At 49.8% G+C, this 20809-nt stretch overlaps 1 protein-coding gene across 4 annotated transcripts in view; it reads left to right on the forward strand.

Annotated features, from left to right (window-relative positions):
• Positions 1-19757, forward strand: part of GATA4 (GATA binding protein 4) — a 79634-nt gene extending 59877 nt beyond the window's left edge. For 2 of the 4 annotated variants that reach the window (XM_069576755.1, XM_069576754.1), the window contains exons 3-7: positions 11201-11367; positions 12333-12458; positions 14811-14898; positions 16686-16834; positions 18076-19757. In XM_069576755.1, coding sequence (XP_069432856.1) covers positions 11201-11367; positions 12333-12458; positions 14811-14898; positions 16686-16834; positions 18076-18258 — 713 coding nt within the window. In that variant the 3' untranslated portion in view covers positions 18259-19757. Of the gene's footprint in view, positions 1-11197; positions 11368-12332; positions 12459-14810; positions 14899-16685; positions 16835-18075 lie in introns of all 4 variants that reach the window. The other 2 variants (XM_069576753.1, XM_069576751.1) reach the window with 1 other exon arrangement.
• The last annotated feature ends 1052 nt before the right edge of the window (positions 19758-20809 follow it).

The following is a 20809-nucleotide window of genomic DNA, read 5'->3' on the forward strand; positions in this document are numbered from 1 at the left end:
AAGTGCCACTGTAACTATGCTTGCACGTGCAGCATTTTATGAAAGTGCCAGCGCATCCGCAGGATAAACTCCTGGAAGTGGGGTTTCTGGATCAGATGCACTTGTGTTTATCCTCTTGCCAAGATAGCCTCATGTTGCCCACCTCCCTGTCCCCATCTGCTGCTCTCCATCAATGTCCGGTCTCTGTGTTTACCCACAGTCCTCTCCCAGGGCACAATTAGGTGACTGAGGCAGGCTGGTGGGAGGCCTGGACTCTGCAGAGCCAGAACCAGCGCCAGACTTTGTCGACAGCGAGATTGGCAGGCAGCTTTTGAGTAGCTTGTCACGTACATGCCTGCACTTATTGGTCCTGACCACTGTGGAAAGGACCTTCCTCCCCCTTCTGTGGGGTGGGAAGACTAGCCTGTGCCTTAGTGGCTACCTGAGTCCTGAGAGGGAAATCTGAGCCCTGAGGTCCATGTGCAGAAGGCATTTGGTCATTGGAATGGGAGGATCCTGGGAAACTGAAGGAATGAAGTCGACATCTCCAATCCCCTGGTGCCTAGGCAGAGATACTTTTGAAAATTAAACATGATATTAGTTATTTTGCAACAGCCTTATTAATATGCATTATGCAAGTAATATGTAATGTACAGGCTGTAAATTTCACTCATTGAAAGTGTACACGACAGTGGATGGTAGTATGTTCACAGAGTTGTGTGTCTGTCTCACAGTCAACTTGAGAACACTTTCATCACTCCATGAAGAACCCTGTACCTATCAACAGACATTCCCATTCCTTCTCCCCCAGCCCCTTGCAACCGCTAATCTACTCTCTGTGGATTTGCTCGTGGATTCTGAACATTTCATATGAATGGAACCACGCCCTCTGATCTTTGTGACCGGCTTCTTTCACAGTATTAATGTTATTTTTAACCATCCATTTCCCCTGAGCTCAGGGATTTCACACTGCTGTTCCCTCTGCCTCCAATGCCGTTCCCCCAAATACAAAGATGCTTGCTTAATTAGCTGCTGATTTAATGAATTTTGAACTGTGTTACAGGAAGAGAAAATTCTTGACATAGTCTACTAATTGTCATTTAAAAAATCGACTCGTTTTCTTTTTTTAAATTTTTTACTGTATCTTAGTTTTCTTACTCATTCCCCTACCAGTGAATATTTGAGTTGTTGCTAGTGTTTTGCCATTAACACCTAACATATAAATATTTCTCCCTTCTTGTCTGTCTCTCTCTCTATCTCTGGGAGCATTGGGGAGTCTTTTTGATATATCTTAATGAATTATTAGAGCAATTTTATCGCTAGAGTTGGCTGATTTTTAATGCATTTCGTGGAGTACTTTCCCATATCCATCCATCCACACACCCAGATGGGTGTATTATATATATATATATATATACACACACACACACACACACAGATGGGTGTATATGTACACTATGTGTATATGTGTATTTATAGCTAGGAGAACTTGTGGCCCTGTGTAGATAATTCCCTCACCTGAATTATGATGTGTGTCCAGGAACATGGATCTCAGTGACCAGGCAATCAGGCAGGGCAGGAGCAGAGCCTTCAGATGTACACTGTCCTACTGGTGTGACTGCTGCCTCACTGAGTGCTTATAGGGCGCTGGATTTTGAAATCTGTTCAGTCAAAATGTTCTGAGTTTCTGTTGTGTGCGGAGCACTGCAGATGAAGTGAACCGGCCTCAGAGCAGCATGGGGCTGGGGAGGGCAAAGATCAGGTCACAGAATGTTCTGGAAACTTAGATGACTTACTCACCATCTTTGGACCTTGGTTTCCTCCACCAAATGTCCACATAGTCACCCAGACATCTCTTCCAGTTTTCAAGACTTGTGTGCCCACCCTCCAGGAGCCAGCACCAGGATGAGGGGCTGCTCAGAGCTTACCAGGCACAGAGAAGGAATGGGGGTGTGTTTGGGCTCAGTACCCAGAGTCCAGGAAGCAGCAAATATTTTCTGTGGCCGATGCCCACCCAGGGCTCCTGTGGCTGTAGCTGAGCCAAAGGCTAAACCCAGCCTGAACCCGGGGAGCTGGGAGACGTCAGTGGCCAACTAGAGAAGCCAGCATTCAGAGCAGTTTGGGGCACCTCTCTCCTTGCATTCTGCGTACACCTTGTCTGGGAGGTGGTGACACTGGGGAGGAATGAGTGTCCGGGGGGCCCCCGGGGGAGTAAGTGTCAGAGTTGTAGGTCTTATACCTGAGTTCTGCCAAGAGTGGCCATACGTCTGATGTTAAGCCAGTTACCAGATGTGAACAGCCAACTTATTGGAAAAGACGCTGATGCTGGGAAAGATTGAAGACAAAAGAAGAGGGTGGCAGAGGATGAGATGGTTGGATGGCATCACTGATCCAATGGATGTGAACCTGGACAAACTCGGGAGAGAGTGAGGGACAGGGAGGCCTGGCGTGCTGCAGTCCATGGGGTGGCGAAGAGTTGGACACGACTTAGCAACTGAACAACAACAAAATAGTAACCCAGAATAATTAGTAACAAGCACCTTTCCCTCAGAAGTGTTCTACTGTAAATGACGAGTTATGTGGTACCCTAGCCAGTCCAATGGAGTGGGCGGGGGGGGGGGGTGGTGCAAAGAGGAGGAGCCGCTAGTTCCAGGTTTAGAGGCGGAGGGCTGCAGGACAGGGTGTCTCTTGGATGCCGCAGCTGACAGAGTCCTCACTCATGTCTGCAGGGTTCTTCCCCAGGCCCCTTGGGGAAGCCTCTGGGCAGCTCATCCACTGGGTAAAAATGGACAGGATGTGGGAAGGGGGAGCCCACAGAGGACCAGGAGACCACTTGGCAAAACAGTGTTTGTAAAAACATTTATTGTTAGAAGGATAAAATATCAACATTAGGAAGAGTTTTAAAATCGAAATTAAAACACAACACAATCTTTTGAGTGTCTCTTTCTTTGTTTATTTGTCTACTTTGAAGACAGTTTCCCAAGCCCATGCATGACAAGTGGAAAGGGGCCATGGGGATCCTCTCCTGGGAGTCTACATGTGTTTCGCTTATAGATACAGCAAGCAAAGTAAATATGCTCAGAACCTAACGCCGCGGATAACCATGAGGCGGTCTGTATCCTTCATGGACTTAACCGTGCACAATGCGGGAGGCTCAGGACACCATGCTCACCAAGGATCAACTGTGAGTTCTAAAGCACCCAGAGGGCTTCCCTGGTTGTTCAGTGGTAAAGAACCCACCTGCCGGGGCAGGTGGTGCAGGTTTGATTCCTGATCCAGGAAGATCCCGCAGGCCATGGAGCACCTGGGCCCACGAGCTGTAACTACTGAGCTTGTGCTCCAGGGCCCAGGAGACAACTGCTGAGCCCGTGTACCGCAGCTAGGTGAGCCTTCGCGCCCTAGAGCCCGTGTTCCTAAACCAGAGCAGCCGCCGGGGTGAGAGGCCTGAGCACTGCAACTAGACAGCAGCCCCCGCGCCGAAACTAGAGGGAAACTCACACAGCAACAAAGACACGGCCAAGTAAACAAACACAAACCTAAAGCTCCCAGAAATTTCTCCCACGTCAGCGACTACCCCTTCAGTCATGGGGAAATCTTTACACGCTAATTATATCCCTATACCTGGGGACTCTTGAGGGTCACAGAGAGGCAGGCCAGGAGGCATTTCCCAAGCTGGTGTGCTGAACGGCATTGAAACGCACGTGCCTTGAGGTGCTTCTGTGATGCAGGTGAGCTGGGTAGACAGGCATACGTCGGTGCTGGACTTGTTGTGGTCCTCGCTGCTAACGTGTCATGTCACAACTGTCTTGCACATAGTGATTTTTTAATTGCTCGTGTTCAGAAATCACCGTCTGCTACTGGGAGGAGAATCAGGCCCCCGGCAAGATGGTCAAGCCATCCATCTGCCGGCAGGACCTGGTGGAGCTCTGGGCCCACGGTTAAGAGACTGGCCAGTCTCTCTGGGTTGAAATCTGAGCTCCTCTATTTACTGGACAAGACTTAACTTCTCTGAACCCCACTAACATACCTCTTTTGGGCCTCCCTCCCACTCTGTCCCTGCTGTGAATGCAGACCAAACAGGAATGGAGGCGGATGCTTGGGAGCCTGTAGAGCTTCAAGAAAGGATCAGTTGGTCCACAGAATGGAAAAGCTTGTCTCTTCCCACAGCTGCTTCTGTGTCATCACTGGTTGCCCCACGGAGTCTTTCTCTGTGTGATGTGTCATTTTTCTTAACATATTCAGTTCAGTCACTCAGTTGTGTCTGACCCTTTGTAACCCCATGGACTGCAGCATGCCAGGCCTCCCTGTCCACCACCAACTCCCAGAGCTTGCTCAAACTCAAGTCCATTGAGTCGCTGATTCCATCCGTCTCATCCTTTGTCATCCCCCTCTCCTCCTGCCTTCAATCTTTCCCAGCATCAGGGTCTTTTCCAATTAGTCAGTTCTTCACATCAGGTGGCCAAAGCATATGAGGTGGTATTAATTCTTGGCAGCATGATGTCCTTTCAGGATGTCCTTGCTTACTTGTGATTATTTTCTTAACCTGACTCATTCTTTAACTCTCACCTCAAGTCCAAAGCCAGGCTCCTCGGTAAATGCTACTGGAGTGTGTATGTGTGTTGGTGGCCAGGCTCCTCGGTAAATGCTACTGGAGTGTGTGTGTGTGTTGGTGGCCAGGCTCCTCGGTAAATGCTACTGGAGTGTGTATGTGTGTTGGTAGACATCTATTTCCAGTACGATTACAATAGTCATCTGAATAAAAGTTTAAAGGTCTCTCATATCGCTCAGTCGATATTAAGAAATGTAGTTCAGGGACTTCCCTGGGGGTCCAGTGGTTACGGCTCTGTGCTTCCACTGCAGGGGACATGGGTTCGATCCCTGGTCCAGGAGCTAAGATCCTATAAGCCACATGGTGTGGCAAAAAAAAAGTAGGAAGAAAGGAAAGAAAGAAAAGGAAATGTAGTGGGTCTCATGTTTCATGCAGATTCTTCTCAGCTTCCTTGTTTGTAAATTGCTAAAGCTATCCCGCCCCTCGTGGGTCAGGGTTGGGATGTAGTAGGTACTCTCTGTGCATCTCCCACGTGCCCTGCCGGGCGCTCAGAGGCAGGCCCCCAGCTCCCGCTCCGCAGGGCAGCTCCAGCCCGGCCCAGCAAGAACCGCTTCTGTTTAGCAGGAGCTTCCAAAATAGGTGCTCTAATCCTGCCAGCCAGCCGGTCGCTGCCTGAGCTGTGTCTGCCCTCCCCGCCCAGCTGCCTGTCACCGGCCGGGCCTGACGAAGCCCAGAAGACCGAAGGCTCAGTCGCTGCCCAAAAACCTTGGGATTTGTTTGCTGCTCGTGCCTCAAACCAAGGCGCCAGCCCAGGGACAGAGCCTGGCCTGTCGGGAAATCGAAGCACAGTGTCCGCTGAACTTTGGATGGGACTCGGGGCTGGGCTTCAGCAGGGGACGTCTGAGTGGGGCTGGACGTCCTGAAGCCCCTTTGGCTCTGTCCCATCTCTGGGCAGCCCCTCCGCTCTGTTCACCCGGCCTGGCCTCGCACCCACTCTGGCCTTGATTTTGCACCACTGAATTAGTGCTCTGGGCATGGGTAATTTCCATTGTGTTTGTATGTCTTCCCTCCCCAGATAGACTGCAGAGTGACCTGGGACAGCTGAGGATGTGCTGGGGGTGGGCGTGAGGGGTGGGGCTTGGTGATGAAGCCCAGGCTTCATGGCAATTTGCCACATTTAATAAAATTATTTGCTTTGAGTTGTGCATCCCCAGCTAGATCAAGACAACTTAGGGCAGAGATTTTTGCCCCAGTTTTGCCTAATATGGGCTTCCCTGGTGGCTCAGACAGTAAAGAATCTGTCTACAATGCAAGAGACCTGGGTGGAAAAGATCCTCTGGAGAAGGGAATGGCAACCCACTCCAGTATTCTTGCCTGGAGACTTGCCGTGGACAGAAGAGCCTGGTGGGCTACAGTTCTTGGGGTCACAAAGACTTGGGGATGACTGAGCAACTAACACTTCCACGTTTTATGCTTTGCCTAGTATATCTCTATGTCCAGCACTTGCTTCAAAGGCAGGCAGAGCAGACACATACACGGCAGGTATCTGGGCTCTGGTGCCCCCACCAGAAGCACAGGCACCTGGTGCACTCAGCATCTGAGGACTGGGGGAGAGGAGGGTCTCTTCTCTCCCAGCTCTGGCTCAAGACCCAGCAAGTGGTAGCCCCCCTGAAGAGGGAAGGCATGAAGGGCACCTTTGCAGCACAGCAGAGCCAGCTTTGCTGCTCCAACCCAGCGGCTGGCATGAACGTGGCCAAGTCCATCAGCCTGAGCTCGCTCTCTCTGTCTGTAGGGAGACAAAACAGCTTTCTCGCAGTACCCAGTGGATGCTGCCAACTGTGATCCCGGCCTCTGAGTCCTCTCACTTCTCCCCCACCACCTCCCCTCTCTTCCTCTCCCATCAGCCCCTCTCCCAGCCCTGACTTGCTGGCCAGCCTGTGGGTGGGTTCCCCAAGATTGATGGAGGCGGCCGGGAGAGGTCAGCTCCCAGCCCGTGTTTGCGTCAGCTAGCCATGGGGGAAGTCAGGGTGGGATCCTTCAACCTCCTGGCCCACATTTTTCTTGCAGGCACTTGGGTGGGCGTAGTCTGCCTTAATTCCTAGGCATATCCGTACTATTAATAAATTGGACACAGAACAAACCAGGCTGGGTTTGTGCCCCTCCTTTAAAATATTTTTTAAATTGGGCATGGATGGAAGTGAGGAGTTAAATCCCCAGTCCTGGGGTGAGGGCTCAATTCATTTTCTGTTTTTGGTTGCTAAAATGATCATGAATTAAGAGTTCCCATGAGGAGCAGCCCCAGACCAGTCAACCTGCCTGCAAGTTCACTCTGCCTATGAGTCTCAAACTGGGTCAAGTCTGAGAGTGATACACCTTACAATTGAGAAAAGGTCAGATTTCCAAATCTAGCTCTTCTGTCTGTTCCTTCTCCCCAAATCCCAGCTCCCAGTTTCTCCCTGGTTGTTCCCACTCTCTCCCAACCCCTCCAGCCCTGACAATAACCTATCACTGTTATCTCATTGGGTGTTTGCAGACCTCTTTACAGCCATTGTTGTGAGTTTTTTTTTTTTCCTTTTATTTGCAAAGTACTTTACAACTTTTATTACAAGTCTTTCCTCTGAATATGGGGTAACACTGACCCACTTCTGAGAGCTGGATTCCCATTGCCTAGGTGGTTGGTCCAGATCCCAAGATGCCCGGCACTGGGTGGGTGGGGCTTTTGATGGCCATGGCCTTCCTCGTTAGAAATCCGGCTGCTGCCCACTTGCCCTCGGGAAGTCCCACCCAGGGCACGTCTATGTAATGAGGCGGTTGTTACCAAGGTTCACACAGATGTCAGTGCTGGTTTGGGCTCCCAGCCTGTCGCCTCCCACCTCCCCCAGAGCGGGAGCTCAGCAGCAGTGTTTGAACTTGCTTTCCCTTCTTTGGCCCATCAGGATCCTGCTTGTGTCAGATGTAAGAGAATAAAAGGTCCCTTCCCCCATGGCATAGTGGGAGTTGCTGCAAATGATCAAAAATTTTTGTTTTCTGATTTTTTCATCATATTTAAAAGCTAAGCAATTATAACATTTCAGAATGATGCTTTGAAAAATGAACAAGCCACACAATTTATTAGCCTAATGTAAGAAGCCCCTTCCTGGCGGTCTCAGCTGCCCTCACAGTGTATAGGATGTTTTGCAGGTTGCATTTTTTATTTAGCATGGGAGGTAGGCATTTTTCTCTATCATTGGGTTGTCTCATTTACGTCTGTGTAACATTCCATTGGGTAGGTCAGGTGACAAGATCTGGTAGAAGACTTGGAGACTTTGCCCATTTGGAGGTGTGGGTTGTAGGCAGACGTGGTGCGTTTATGATGCTTTTAGGAAGCTCGCCCTTAACAGCTTTCCTCTGGCTGCTTAACGCCTGACTCTTCACTCTGGGTCAGACTTCGGTGCCTTCTACCTCGGACAAGCAGTCTCTGCCACCATAATACCCAACTTGCTTCAGATATGTGTCCCAGGGCCTCCCTGGTGGCCCCATGGTACAGAATCCACCTGCCAATGCAGGAGACACGGGTTCCATCCCTGGTCTGAGACAATCTCATGCCGTGGAGCAACTGAGCTCATGTTCAGCAACAAGAGAGGCCATCGCGATGAGAAGCCCCTGTATACCCAGAGCACTGCAACTAGGGAGTAGCCCCCACTTGCCACAACTAGAGAAGGCCCTTGTGCATCGATGAAGACCCAGCACAGCACCCCCCCCTTTTTTTTTTTTTAAAGATACATGGCCCAAATGAGTTCATTTATACTGTTATTCATTGCTGATACTCTGGCCCAGTTTGCCCAACCAGGGCATTGGTGTTCATAGCTCCTATGACCTCTGTCAGAGTGCTTAAATAGCAGGTACTCAGTAAATATTTGTCAGTGACAAATACATACTTGCCGACCTCCAGTGCCTTTCCCCAGTCTGTAAAATAGTTGCTTGACTGTGTAACCCATTCTGTGTGGCAGGTGAGAAGGTGTTTCTAACACAAACCTTGGTGTTGGGTTCTCAACGCGTCAGGCTAGTAACCAGCAGAGAGACTGGAACTGCTGGGGAGGCTCCTGGGATGAGACCTTGTCTGGGATGTAAAACAGTAAGGGTGAAGAGAAAAGGGAATGTTCCCTCCAAAAAAAGAGGAATGAATTGAGAAACCTCTGTGCAGCCTTCTTTAAATGAACCGGAACATAGGAAAGAGGTTGGTTTGCTCATCTTTAAAAGGAGAAGACTGTGACTCTTTATCTGTGAGAGGCACGTTCTGAAATATTTATTAGTGAAATGGCAGAAAGTCTGATTTTCTTTAAAAATAAAATCAGGTAGGGAAAGTGGGTAGAGGTATACATGAGACAAGATTGGCCACAAAATGTTGAAAGCTGGATGGTAATTAAATAAGAGTTCGTTTTCCCATTTGGGCCACATTTGGGCCTGGAAAAAAAAAAAAAGAATTGAGTTGTACTGGGTTTGGAATGGGAAGGTGCTGTGGAAAGCCTCTGTCCGGAGTTAGACCCGAATGCCGAGTATGTATTTTGAGGCTGTAGCGCCATCTAGTGTTGATTCCAAACACGCTACAAATGAGGACATTGCAAGAGCCTCTCCTTGGTCTGAGGGCCTTTTATGAACTCCCTTGGCCTTTCCAGCCCTCTCACCAAAAGGCTGGGTCAGGGCAGCAGGGCAAGCAGGCAAGGATGGGGTGGCAGTGGTGGGTGGAGGGTGACGTGCAGGTTGTTGACGCCTGCCCCAGGTTTGGGAAAGAAAGCTGAGTACAGGAGTCGTCATACCATGTGGGGCTCTGAAGGCCAGTGACCTTGCTGGAGGGTTCTCAGTGTGACCTGGGTGCAAAAATAGCCTCTCTTGTGACTGTGTGTGCTCAGCTCCCCAGACTGAGCAAACAGCCCCTCACACCTGCACACTATTGACTCACAGTTACTTGTTTGCAGGTGCAAATGACTGTTTGTGTACCCAGACTTGAGGGGAGGGCCCCCCACCATCCTTTTCTCTCTTAGCTCATGTTCCCTTAGAGCAGGTAGTGGGCCCACAGAACTGGCAGAATGTGAGACCTTAACCCCCAGGGCAAGGGGGCTAAGTCCTGATGGCAGAGAAAGGTGTTACCCTCCTCCTCAAGTCTCCCCGTGAACTAGAGAAAAATCCACTCTTGCTTCTCGTAGTAGGATGAGAACAATCTGGACACCAGAATGGCTGTATTTAGGGACAGAAAATTAGAAAGTATATAAAATTTGTCAAAATAGGAAGCAATACTGTGGAGTCAGAGAGACTTCTGGGAGTTCTTAACCAGGCTTTATATAGATAACAGGGAATAAGAAAACTGGCCCAACCTATCTCAGCAGGATGACATGAGTGAAATATGTCAGTTGTCACATTCTATAGACATTAGGACTTCCTTGGTGGTCCAGTGGTTAAGACTTTGAGCTCCCGATGCAGGGAGCTTGAGTTCGACCCCTGGTCAGTGAACTAGATCCCACATGCTACAACTAAGACCCAGTATGGCCAAATCAGTCAATCAATCAATCGATAAGTAAATATTTAAAAATTTCTATAGACCATGGAAGACAAAGGGGATGGGGAGGGAGGGGCATGCGGGGGAGGGAGGGGCATGTGATCGAGTGCAGGGGAGTGGCAGGGATGGCCACGTTCCTGTGGACGGGTTCCACTCTAAGGCATCATTGCTCATAATATGCACCTTTATTTCTTTGTTCCAGTAAGCAAGAAAAATGTCAGACTTGGACATAGCATAATCATACAGATATTGAAATGAGAAAAATGAATTACAACCTTCTCATGCAGGGAAGTTTGAAAATTTCAAGAGCTTTCAAAAAAGAGAGTCCCTTTGGCTCAGTAATTCTATATCTAGGGGAATATCCTGAGAAATAACCAGAAATGCTAAGAGTGGTTTACCGAATGAGCTGTGTCTACAAAAATCAGAAACTGGGTAATGGCTTAGTAAAAATTCAGTGAGAATAAAGGATGGTGCATTTCTGTGATGGAATAATCTACACTAAAGTTTCTGAAGAATTTCTAATATGGGAAAATGCTTTGATATGAACTGAAAAGACAGGCTCAAAATGACATGGCCTGACCTCAAGTAGGCAAACCTATGTCAATATATAAAGTATTACCAAGGATGTAATAGAACAAACTTAATAACATGGTGATCTTTGAGTTATAGGATTACATGTGTCTCCTATATTCTTTTCACACATTTCAGCATTTAACTTTCTTGAAGTAAATATTTATTATCTTTTTACTGAAAAGGAACTGAAATCTCAATTCTGAAAGGAAAAAAAGAGAGAAAGAAGGTCTTGAGTGGAACTCAGTGTCGGGTGAGACCCCAGCTCTGAAGGAGCGGGAGGTCCAGGTGCTGGTGGTTTCTGCCGCCCTCCCTTCCTGTTGTTGCAACCAGGGAGAGCCCTGCTGTGTCTGTGATGTCGGCGCTAAAATGTCCACCCCCCAGGACAGGCCTCGGAGCCGGTTCTCCAGGGTGAGGGCAGAGTGAGGAAGAACATTGCAGCCCAAGGTGACCAGTCTGCCCCTCCTTGCAAGGAAAGGCCATTGTTACTGTGGTCTCTGGGTTGTCCGATGTGAGATTTCCGGGCGTAAGCAGAGAGCTAATCCTCTGTGTTGCTTCCCACCCAGTAGATATGTTTGATGACTTCTCGGAAGGCAGAGAGTGTGTCAACTGCGGGGCCATGTCCACCCCTCTGTGGCGGCGGGACGGGACAGGACACTACCTGTGCAACGCCTGCGGCCTCTACCACAAGATGAACGGCATCAACCGGCCCCTCATCAAGCCCCAGCGCCGCCTGGTAAGCCAGGGCCTGGTGCCGCGTGGCCAGCGCAGGGGGCAGGGGGCAGGGGGCAGGGGGCTTGCGTCTCTGCTTCTCTCAGTTCCTGGCTTCGGGCTCAGCCTCGGTGGGAAGCTCCTGGTTTCGAATCTGGGGGTTTCAAGTTATCTGTCAAAGAAGGTGCAGGTTGAAGGGTTGGGTGGGTGGCAAAGAGTCATTTCTTCCACCTTCAGTGTTAGTTTGAACTGTGAGGATGGTCCGGCCCGTTTAGTTCAACCCCTTAATTATGCAGAAGTGAAAAGTGAGGCTATGCCTTGCCCGCATTGTGTGGTGTGTCTCCTGTGCTCACGTCAACCCCATGAGGAAGGCTGACTCTTCCTTTTTATGTTGTGACTTCCTCAGTTTTCAGTTGATCTGCTGACAAACCCAAAGATTATGTGAGGGTGTACTGGGCCCTGTGGCTGGGGAGGAGATAGAAGCAAGTTTTGGCTCCTAATTTCCTGGTCATTCCCACCACGATTTAATTTTGACCAATAGCTTTCACAGATACTAGGGAAGGAAGAACAGAGGGGATAAACCGTGGAGCTTGCTTCCCTCTCTTGAAGTCAGTGTTTGAAGTCTCTGGGATACAGTAATTGTCAACTCCCACCCCTGAGGCCCAGGTTAATTCAACTTTGGGGAGAAGTTTTACTGCCTACAGTGCCCAGTGGTTGCTGGGCTCTTCCCTGACGTGAGTGACTGATAGTGTCGCTGACGCAGCAGGAATGACCAGGATTTGCTGTCTCCGGCAGCCCAGCCCTCGGTCCCATGCACCCGTGAAAGGCTGGGGCACCCGATTCCCAGCATCCGGGCATCGCAGCACCAGAGCATCCCTTGCGGTGGCGGCGAGTCTGAGACTCGCGTGGCCCCGCCCCGCGGTTGCTCCTGGTGAAGCAGATGCCGCGGCACCTGCCTTGGGCCTGAAGGGTCTGTCTCCTGTGTTGCAGTCTGCCTCGCGCCGAGTGGGCCTTTCCTGCGCCAACTGCCAGACCACCACCACCACGCTGTGGCGCCGCAACGCCGAGGGCGAGCCAGTGTGTAATGCCTGCGGCCTCTACATGAAGCTCCATGGCGTAAGGCTCCCTGCGCACCACGTCCCGTACTCCACAGCTTGGGTCTCATCCCTCTTCTTCCCCACAGATCATAATTCATTGTCTCCTTCTTACATATACTTCAATCTGGAAGGTCCAGAGTCTATTAAGGCTGCTGAAACAATGCCATAGCCTGGGCAGCTGGGGTCTCCTGCATTGCAGGTGGATTCTTTACTGACTGAGCCCCGGGGAGGCCTACGGGGCAGCGTGTGTGTGTGTGTGTGTGTGTGTGTGTGTGTGTGTGTGTGTGTGTGTGTGTGTGTGTTAGTCATTCAGTCATGTCCGACTCTTTGCAACCCCAGGGACTGGAGCCTGCCAGGCTCCTCTGTCCAAGGGAGATTCTCCAGGCAAGAATTCTCCAGGCAAGTTCTCTGGAGTGGGTAGCCATTCCCTTCTTCAGGGATCTTCCCTACCCAGAGATCTAACTCAGGCCTCCTACATTCCAAATGGATTCTTTACTGTCTGAGCCACCAGGGAAGCCCTCCTGAGCAGCTTAACCAACAAGAATTAATTTCTGTGGTTCTAGAAGCTGGAGGTCTGAGATCAGAGGCCAGATCAAGGGAGGACCCCCTGTTTGGTGGCAGACTTCTTACTGTGTCCTTACATGGTGGAAGGGGCAAGGATGCTGTGGGGTCTCCTGTATAAGGCCACTAATCCCATTCATCAGGGCTCAACCTCATGACCTCATCATCTTCCAAAGGCACCACCTCCTAACACAATCACCTTGGATTACAGGTTTGTGAACATATCAGTTTGAGGAGGATACACGTTCAGACCATAGCAGAGACATTGCTAGGGAACATCACTTCCATCTTTAATACTACATAAGTCTAATTCCTGTTTTACTGATGGAGAGACTCAAAAGTAGTCTGTATATGTGGTAGTATGATATATAACAAAGGTAACAATTCAATGGATGAAGAATAGGTTTTTAAGAATGCTTGTGCTGACACAGTCTGAAACACAAAAATGAAACTTGGCCTCTACCTCCTACCAAAACCAAAAATAAACTTGGGTGTATTAAAGATATAAAACGTAAAACTTCTTTAAAAAGGGACAGTAAAAATACTAGAAGAAAATGTAGAGGGTCAGGTTATGTAACCTGGGGGATGGGAGGAGAGCTCTTCTTCAGCAAGTTTTCAAAGCTCTTAAGCCATAAAAGAAAAAGATCTATTTGATTGTATACCGACTCATATTAGTATATGGGAAAAGATACCCCAAGAAAGTACAACCAGGGGGTAAGGGGAGAGGAAAATAAGGAGTTCCTGTTTAATGAGCAGAGAGTTCAGTTTTGCAAGATGAAAGCGTTCTGGAGATGAATGGCGGAGACGGTTGCATAGCAGTGTGAATATGCTTGAGTGTTGAACTATACATTTAATAATGCTTAAGGTGGTAAGTTTTATGTGGCTTGCATTTTATGACAATGTTTTTAAAGTACTAATATGGGTGGGGGTGCACATGAGGGCAGGATTCTTCTGAAGTCAGGATGGTGTTCAAGAAGGCTCCAGGTGGGCGGAGGGGAGGAGGGCTGGGTGGGAAGGACGCTTTCCTCCAGAGGTGGAGGTGCTGTCTCATCTGACTAGGTTGACCGGAAGGCAGTTCAAGTTCACGTATGCTGCTGCCGCCTTTTATTTCTCAGCCACTCTGGTGGCTTAGTCCTCTGACCACAGAATGAACCTGGGCCCTTGGTAGTGAGAGTGCAGAGTCGTAACCACTGGACTCTCAGGGAATCCCCCACACTTCTTTCTTTAACAATTCCATGTTCATATCTGAAAAGTGGTTGTGGCTTTTCCTTTGGTATTTGCAGGTGTGGCCTGTATTAGTCCCATAGGAGAGACTAGCATAGACCAGGGACTGAACGATTTGGTTGGCCAGGCCTGAAAGAACCCAGATGTAGGCAAGGCACACTATTTTAAAATACTAGAAAGAGGACCCTGCCAGTCTGCCACTTTCCCTCCCCCAGTCCAAGGCAGAGTTCAGTGTTTTTATTTTTCTGTTTTCCCACATCACCTATAAATCTGGTTATTTTCTATTTGTCTGTCTTTCCCAACACACTGTGAACTCTACAGGCAAGGAACTGTGTCTTTAAGTCTGTTTCCCCAGGGTCTAGTACAGTATCCCAAAATGTAAGTGTTCAACTCATCTTTTTAATAGAATTGATTTCTTGCTCAAAAGGAATTCCAGGCCTGATTCACTTAGACTCAGTCCCAGAGTTTGTAGAGGAATTGTACAGATCTGGCCTTCCTAGTGTGTATTTGTGTGTGTGTGTGTGTAAATACTGTCACAGATCATGTACAACTGGAAAACCGTGTGTGTTGACTTGCAACCTCCTAGGTCCCCAGGCCTCTTGCAATGCGGAAAGAGGGGATTCAAACCAGAAAACGGAAGCCCAAGAACCTTAACAAATCAAAGACACCAGCAGGTGAGAAAAAGATCTCTGTGTAATTCTATGAATAACTCAGTAGCCCTCAAGGTGAATGAGCATCGTGTATGCTCAGGCGGGCCAGCCCAGGCTGCAGAGGTGTAATGATAGCATCGTCCATTTCTCACCTTTCAGGACAGAATGAATAACTTAGTGCAAAAGTAACACTGCATTGGAACGTATTGGGAGCTTTTAAAGCAAGCTCAGTTCTTGTCATGGCCTGCTTTTTGCCAGTTGCAAAGATTGCGGAGGTCCAGCTAGACTGGTCTCAGAGGAAAAAGGGAAATTCCTCAGTCCCTCCATCTTTAGTGCTGCAGCCACTCAAGAACTCAAGTCCTTTTGGTTCGCTTTGGTTCGCTTTGGGGTCAAGAAACACTGGGGCCATGAGTTGTGTTCAGTTAGAGTTGGATATTGATTTGAAAGCTAGTGTATAATTGACATTGTGTGTACTTTGTGCTCTGTAAACCTCCTTCACAAATACTGTCTCCTTGATCCTTAAAGACCCTCACTAGACCCCATTTATGATCCCCATTTTACTAATGAGCAAGCTGAGGCTCAGAGAGGGCAGTGACTTAACAAGGGTCACATAGCTGTGAATGGGTAGAGCTGGAATTAAAACCCCCTGTGGTTTCACTTAGGAAATATGGATATTCTGTTCAATATACACTCTGCCTCTCAATTTCTAGATTTCAAGATGAGGACTACTTGGGTCCCCTACCAAGAGCATTCCCTGCTTGACTGACATGTACATGCAGCTATATTTAAAATGGATAACCCACAAGGACCCACTGTGTAGCACAGGGGACTCTGCTCAATGTCATGTGGCAGCCTGGATGTGAGGGGAGTTTGGGGGAGAATGGACACATATATATGTATGATTGAGTCCCTTTGCTGTCCACCTGAAACTATCACAACATTGTTAATCAACTAAACTCTAATATGAAATAAAAAGTCTAAAAAAAGAGCACTTCCTTCTCAGTCAGTACCACTGTCAAAGATTTTACTGGAAAATGTGGCAGGGGCAGAGAAAATAAATCAGCTGATCTGATGGAAATTTTATCTTCTAATGTAAGGCCTGACAAGTTCGGATGACTTTCCCTGTTCCACTACTGAGAACATGACCGAAGTGCTCCTTTTCCAGATTCCACAGTGGCTTGCCCCTTCTGGCAGTCACGTATTATTAGAACGTGCAGTGTCTCATAGCTGGTCCCCGGCCTTTCCCCCTCCTTGCACACTGTGTGTATGCCCAGCACCTTCCCCTGGGAACTTCATCTCTTTACATGGTGGAGTCCTGGAGGATCAGGTGTACGATCCCCCATCAGAAACTCCAAACCTAGGGAGCTAGATTTGGCAGCAAGACGTAATCTGAACTGACACAGGCTATTTATAATCTTTATTTATCCCATGTGTGAGTATTCACATTTTGCTGGAGAACTATTAATGTATTTAATTACTGGGTGTTGTCCCAGACCCTGCCACAGGTATTCTATAATATACAGGTCTTGCCCCATTTAAAATCCAAAAGTTTTGAATCCTGAGACATATGTGGCCCCAAGGATCTGGGATAAGGGGGGATGAGCCAGTCACCTGAAGAAGTTCCCTTGAAATTCTGCTGCTCCTGCTTCATCATGAGAATGACCACCCTGGCCTGATGAAGGGCCCTGCTTCTTCTCTCCCCAGCAAGTGACACAGAGCCATTAGCGCTGATCTGCCCCAGCTGGCTCCAAGGGCCACCATCCATGTGTCCCGGGCCCTGGGCTGGGTGTCCTGACTCTGCCTTGTTCCAGGTCCCTCAGGCAGTGAGAGCCTCCCTCCCACCACCAGCGCTTCCAGCAGCTCCAGCAGTGTGGCCGCCAGCAGCAGTGAGGAGATGCGCCCCATCAAAACAGAGCCCGGGCTGTCATCCCACTACGGGCCCAGCAGCTCCCTGTCGCAGGTACTGCCCATGGGGAAGTAGACTCCAGGTGGCCAGGCCCCCAGCCAAGGCAAGGGGCTGTCCACACAGGGGTATATTTCAGCATATCTGATCAAGCTACAACGATTTGGATACACAACCGTGATACACTCTGTGCCACGCTTCCCTGGTAGCTTAATGGTAAAGAACACGCCTGCCAATGCTGAAGACGCAGGTTTGATCCCTGGGTTGGGAAGAACCCCTGGAGAAGGAAATGGCAACCCACTCCAGTACTCTTGCCTGGGAAATCCTGTGGACAGAGAAGCCTGTCCAGGGAGTTGCAAAGAGTCACACACGACTTAGTGACTAAACAGCAACACCTGTGCCAGGGCCAGTGAAGACGGGCTGGCACACAGCATGACTGCGACCCGAATTAGACTGTGGGCTCGCTAGGGGAAGTGGCAAACCCATCCCAGGCTGTGGGAAGCAGAATGGGGCTTTCTAAGCAAGTCTTTCTCCTCAGTGAGGGTGGCTTGACCTTGACGGTAGGTAGATTTTAACAGTAGGATGAGGTCCCTCCTGGCCTGTGGAAGCTGCAGCGGGCAGGGTGGGAGGCTTGGGGTTGATGAGGGATCACAGGCAGGATGCTATTGTAATGAGAGCTGGCTGCAGGTCCAGCTTCACACATGTGTCCAGAGATGGGCCAGCGGGACCCTCATGTCCCTCTGTCAGATATGATGGCAACCCTACTCCTCCACCCTCTTCCCTCTGTGGCTCCCCAATTTGGGACCAGAATCCCTCCAAACTTGGTCATAGTCTCCCATTAATTGATCTCTTCTCCTCCTGTACTTGAGGTGAGCATGTCCTAGTGAGCTTTCTGCTGTCAGAGTGAAGAGAAACTGGTCCTGTGGGACCAAGAGAGCCAGGAGCCCCTTCTGGGCAGGGGGGAATGGCTTCTATTTGGAAATAGACATTGATGGTGCTAAGATTATAGAAAATGTCTGATGCAATCATCAAAGGCGTCTGAGAAACCAGAATAGTCACAGAGTTACTGGGTCAGTGCTCAGAAGCAGCTGGTCAGTCAGGAAGATCCCTTGCCTCTCATACCTCAGGGGTCAGGGGGCCAGCAGTGCGGCATGGTACCTCTCCCGCCCTTGTCTTTTGACCCTGTCCCCTGGTCCCCTTCCTGGGGTGGGAGGCAGCCTGGGCACAGCTACAGAGCAGGGCTCCGCTCTCCGGTAGGAAGGATCCCGCTGATAGTATCTTATACCTTTCACTTTCAGACGTTCTCGGTCAGCGCGATGTCCGGCCATGGGTCCTCCATCCACCCGGTCCTCTCCGCTCTGAAGCTCTCCCCGCAAGGCTACGCGTCCTCTGTCAGCCAGTCACCACAGGCCAGCTCCAAGCAGGACCCTTGGAACAGCCTGGCCTTGGCTGACAGTCATGGGGACATAATCACTGCATAATATCACCCCTTCCCTCTTCGGATTCCTGCCCGGACTTGGGGACACGGGGGACAGCAGAGATGAGGCTCTGGGCTCCAGGGTGCCGGCCTGCTCTGTCTGGGATGACTCCAGACAACAACTGGGAAGAAACTTGAAGTCAATGATTTGCTTAGGGGATTTTAGCGCATACCTTTTTAAGGTGGGGGACTGGAGAGCTCAGACTCTGATCAGGAGGAGCCCACCACCCCCTTCACTAGGAGCACACCTCAGCCCCTCCCACGGAGCTGCAGACTTTTCTCATTTTCCTGCCCCGTCACCCCCGACAAGAGACGAGAAGTCCTCCCCTGTTTCCACCACTGCACCCAAGCTGGTGGCCTTTCCACGGTGCTGCGGGCACCGGGGATCCCAGGGCAGGTAGAGCGGGCATCTGTTGTTGGACCGCCCCGCGGCCGGTCCTGCCCTCGGCCAACACTCCCCTTCGGGCTCAGTGCGCCCGCATCCCTCATATTGAATCTTGACTCCAGAAACACTGCGTGTAGGGCCAGTGTTACCAGATGCTGCGTGGGGAGAGTGGCTTCCGCAAACTCGCTACCTGGCAACCTCGTCTCCCTGCAAGTTCCTTCCGCGGCTCAAATCGCTCCTTCTCTTCACCCCCGCCCTCCTCGAGGCCTCTGCAAAGAAACGCCCCTCCGCTGCTCTCGGTGATTCTGCTCAGCCTGCAGTTTGAACTAGTCCCCGAATCCTGCTTCCGCCCGATCACGCTCAGGGGGGTTCCTAAGAACAAAAAAGGTTCTGCTGCTGGAGCGAATTTGACTAGCAGTCATCTAAGACTTGAGATCCTTCTGGACAGGATGTCTGGTGGACGGCCTCCCCCAACCAGGCTGGGGCTGCGCTGCGTGGGGCGGGGTTGTTGGCCTGGAACTTGAAGATGCGCTGTGGTTCCCTGGAAACACACGGGTTGCCTGGGCCGCGGGCCGAGTCCATCTGAGGGGCGCGCGCTGCCTGCACCCGCGTCCTTTCTCCAGCAGAAGGCGTCTGTCCAGGAGGCAAAAATGCTAGGGATTTTCCAATATATATTTAAACAAACACAACACAACTCATGGAAGAAAGACGACGAGCGATGAGAGAAGATACAAGGGCGCGAGGGGGCGCCTGCCGCTCCCTGGGTTCGGCAATCGGCCTCCTCTCCGCGTTCCTGTCTCTACTCTTCTACCCGTGACCCGGGGCTCGCGAAGTCGCTGCCTTCCGTGCCCTGGCTGCCCGCAGAGTGTAGCTGACTGGCCTTCCTCTGTGCTACTCCACAAACACCCAGCCCCCGCCCCGCAATCCTCCCGGCGGTAGCAGGGTTATCTTTAAACCCAAGATCTGTTTTAATCATCATTTACATCGGCTTTCTTTTACGAAAGCCGCCCCCCACCCCTTGTATACCCTTCCCTAACCCACAAAACTGCTAACGTTGTCTTAAGGTGAAATGGCTGTAAAATCAGTATTTAACTAATAAATTTATCTGTATTCCTCTTTCCCTTCTCCTCCTCCCTCCGCGGTGTTTTCTAAGAAGTTCACTGCTGCCCGTTGCAAAGCAATCCTGAGCCACCGAGGCCCCTTTGCTGAATCACTTCTCTGTCCACTCCTGTTGGCAGTTGGCCGAGACTTCCTCTGTAGGTGCCAGGGGTTAGTGACAAGGACATGCATCTGAGCCCTGCTACTGACTAGTCTGTGACTCGACAGGTAACTTCTAGGTTTGGTTTCCTAGGGTGGGTTGAACCAGCCCTTAACTGAAGTTCCTGTGGCCTTTTAGAAGTTGCCGCCCCAGGAAGGGGGCCATTTCTAGAGCTGCTGGCAAACACTGGTAGCTGAAGTGTGAAGGAGAGCTTCGAGGTAGTACTCACCAGTCCACCTTATTTTACACTACGTACTGGAGGGTCACACTGAGTTGTTTGCCATCTTCTCCATTATGGTTTAATCCAAACAAGCCCCCCAAGGGTTCCATACCAGTAGGAGAGGAGGGGAAAAACCTTTCCTTTGTCCATTTTGTCTTCACTTAGGCTTACAGACTTGCTTACTTGCTTCATCTTAAAAGTGGAGTGGGGTTGAGGGGGGTGACTCTAAGGTTTGTGGAAAAGAACCCAGACAGGCAAATCCGCTCCCACTCAGAACTGTTGGTAACAGCTTCCTGCCTCTCAGATGGCTTATACCCAGTTGGTAACTGAAGGTCTTTGACCCTTCACAGCACCCGCGTTATTTTTTGAGCAAGTGAGGATAAAAAACTATAACAAGCATTCGATATAAAATTGGAAAAGCCTTTAAACTGGCTATGAAATAGCCAAAGCTATTCAATACATCTACCATCCAGAAAGATGAGTAATTGATAACTCTGGCAAAGAGTAGCAAAAAAGATTCAGAAGCAAAAATAAACCTACCAGGATTTATATTAGCCTTGGGGAAGATGTGTTTTCTGATGATGAAGTCTTAGCTGAAAACACTTTTGCCACTTCCCTTTAGGAATGGCTTTCAGAGAATGGATATATATATATATACCTTCACACACAGTTCCAGAAGATTGACCTCATTC

This window comes from Ovis canadensis, chromosome 2 (genome assembly GCF_042477335.2).
Source record: "Ovis canadensis isolate MfBH-ARS-UI-01 breed Bighorn chromosome 2, ARS-UI_OviCan_v2, whole genome shotgun sequence".
NCBI classification, from domain to species: Eukaryota; Metazoa; Chordata; class Mammalia; order Artiodactyla; family Bovidae; genus Ovis; species Ovis canadensis.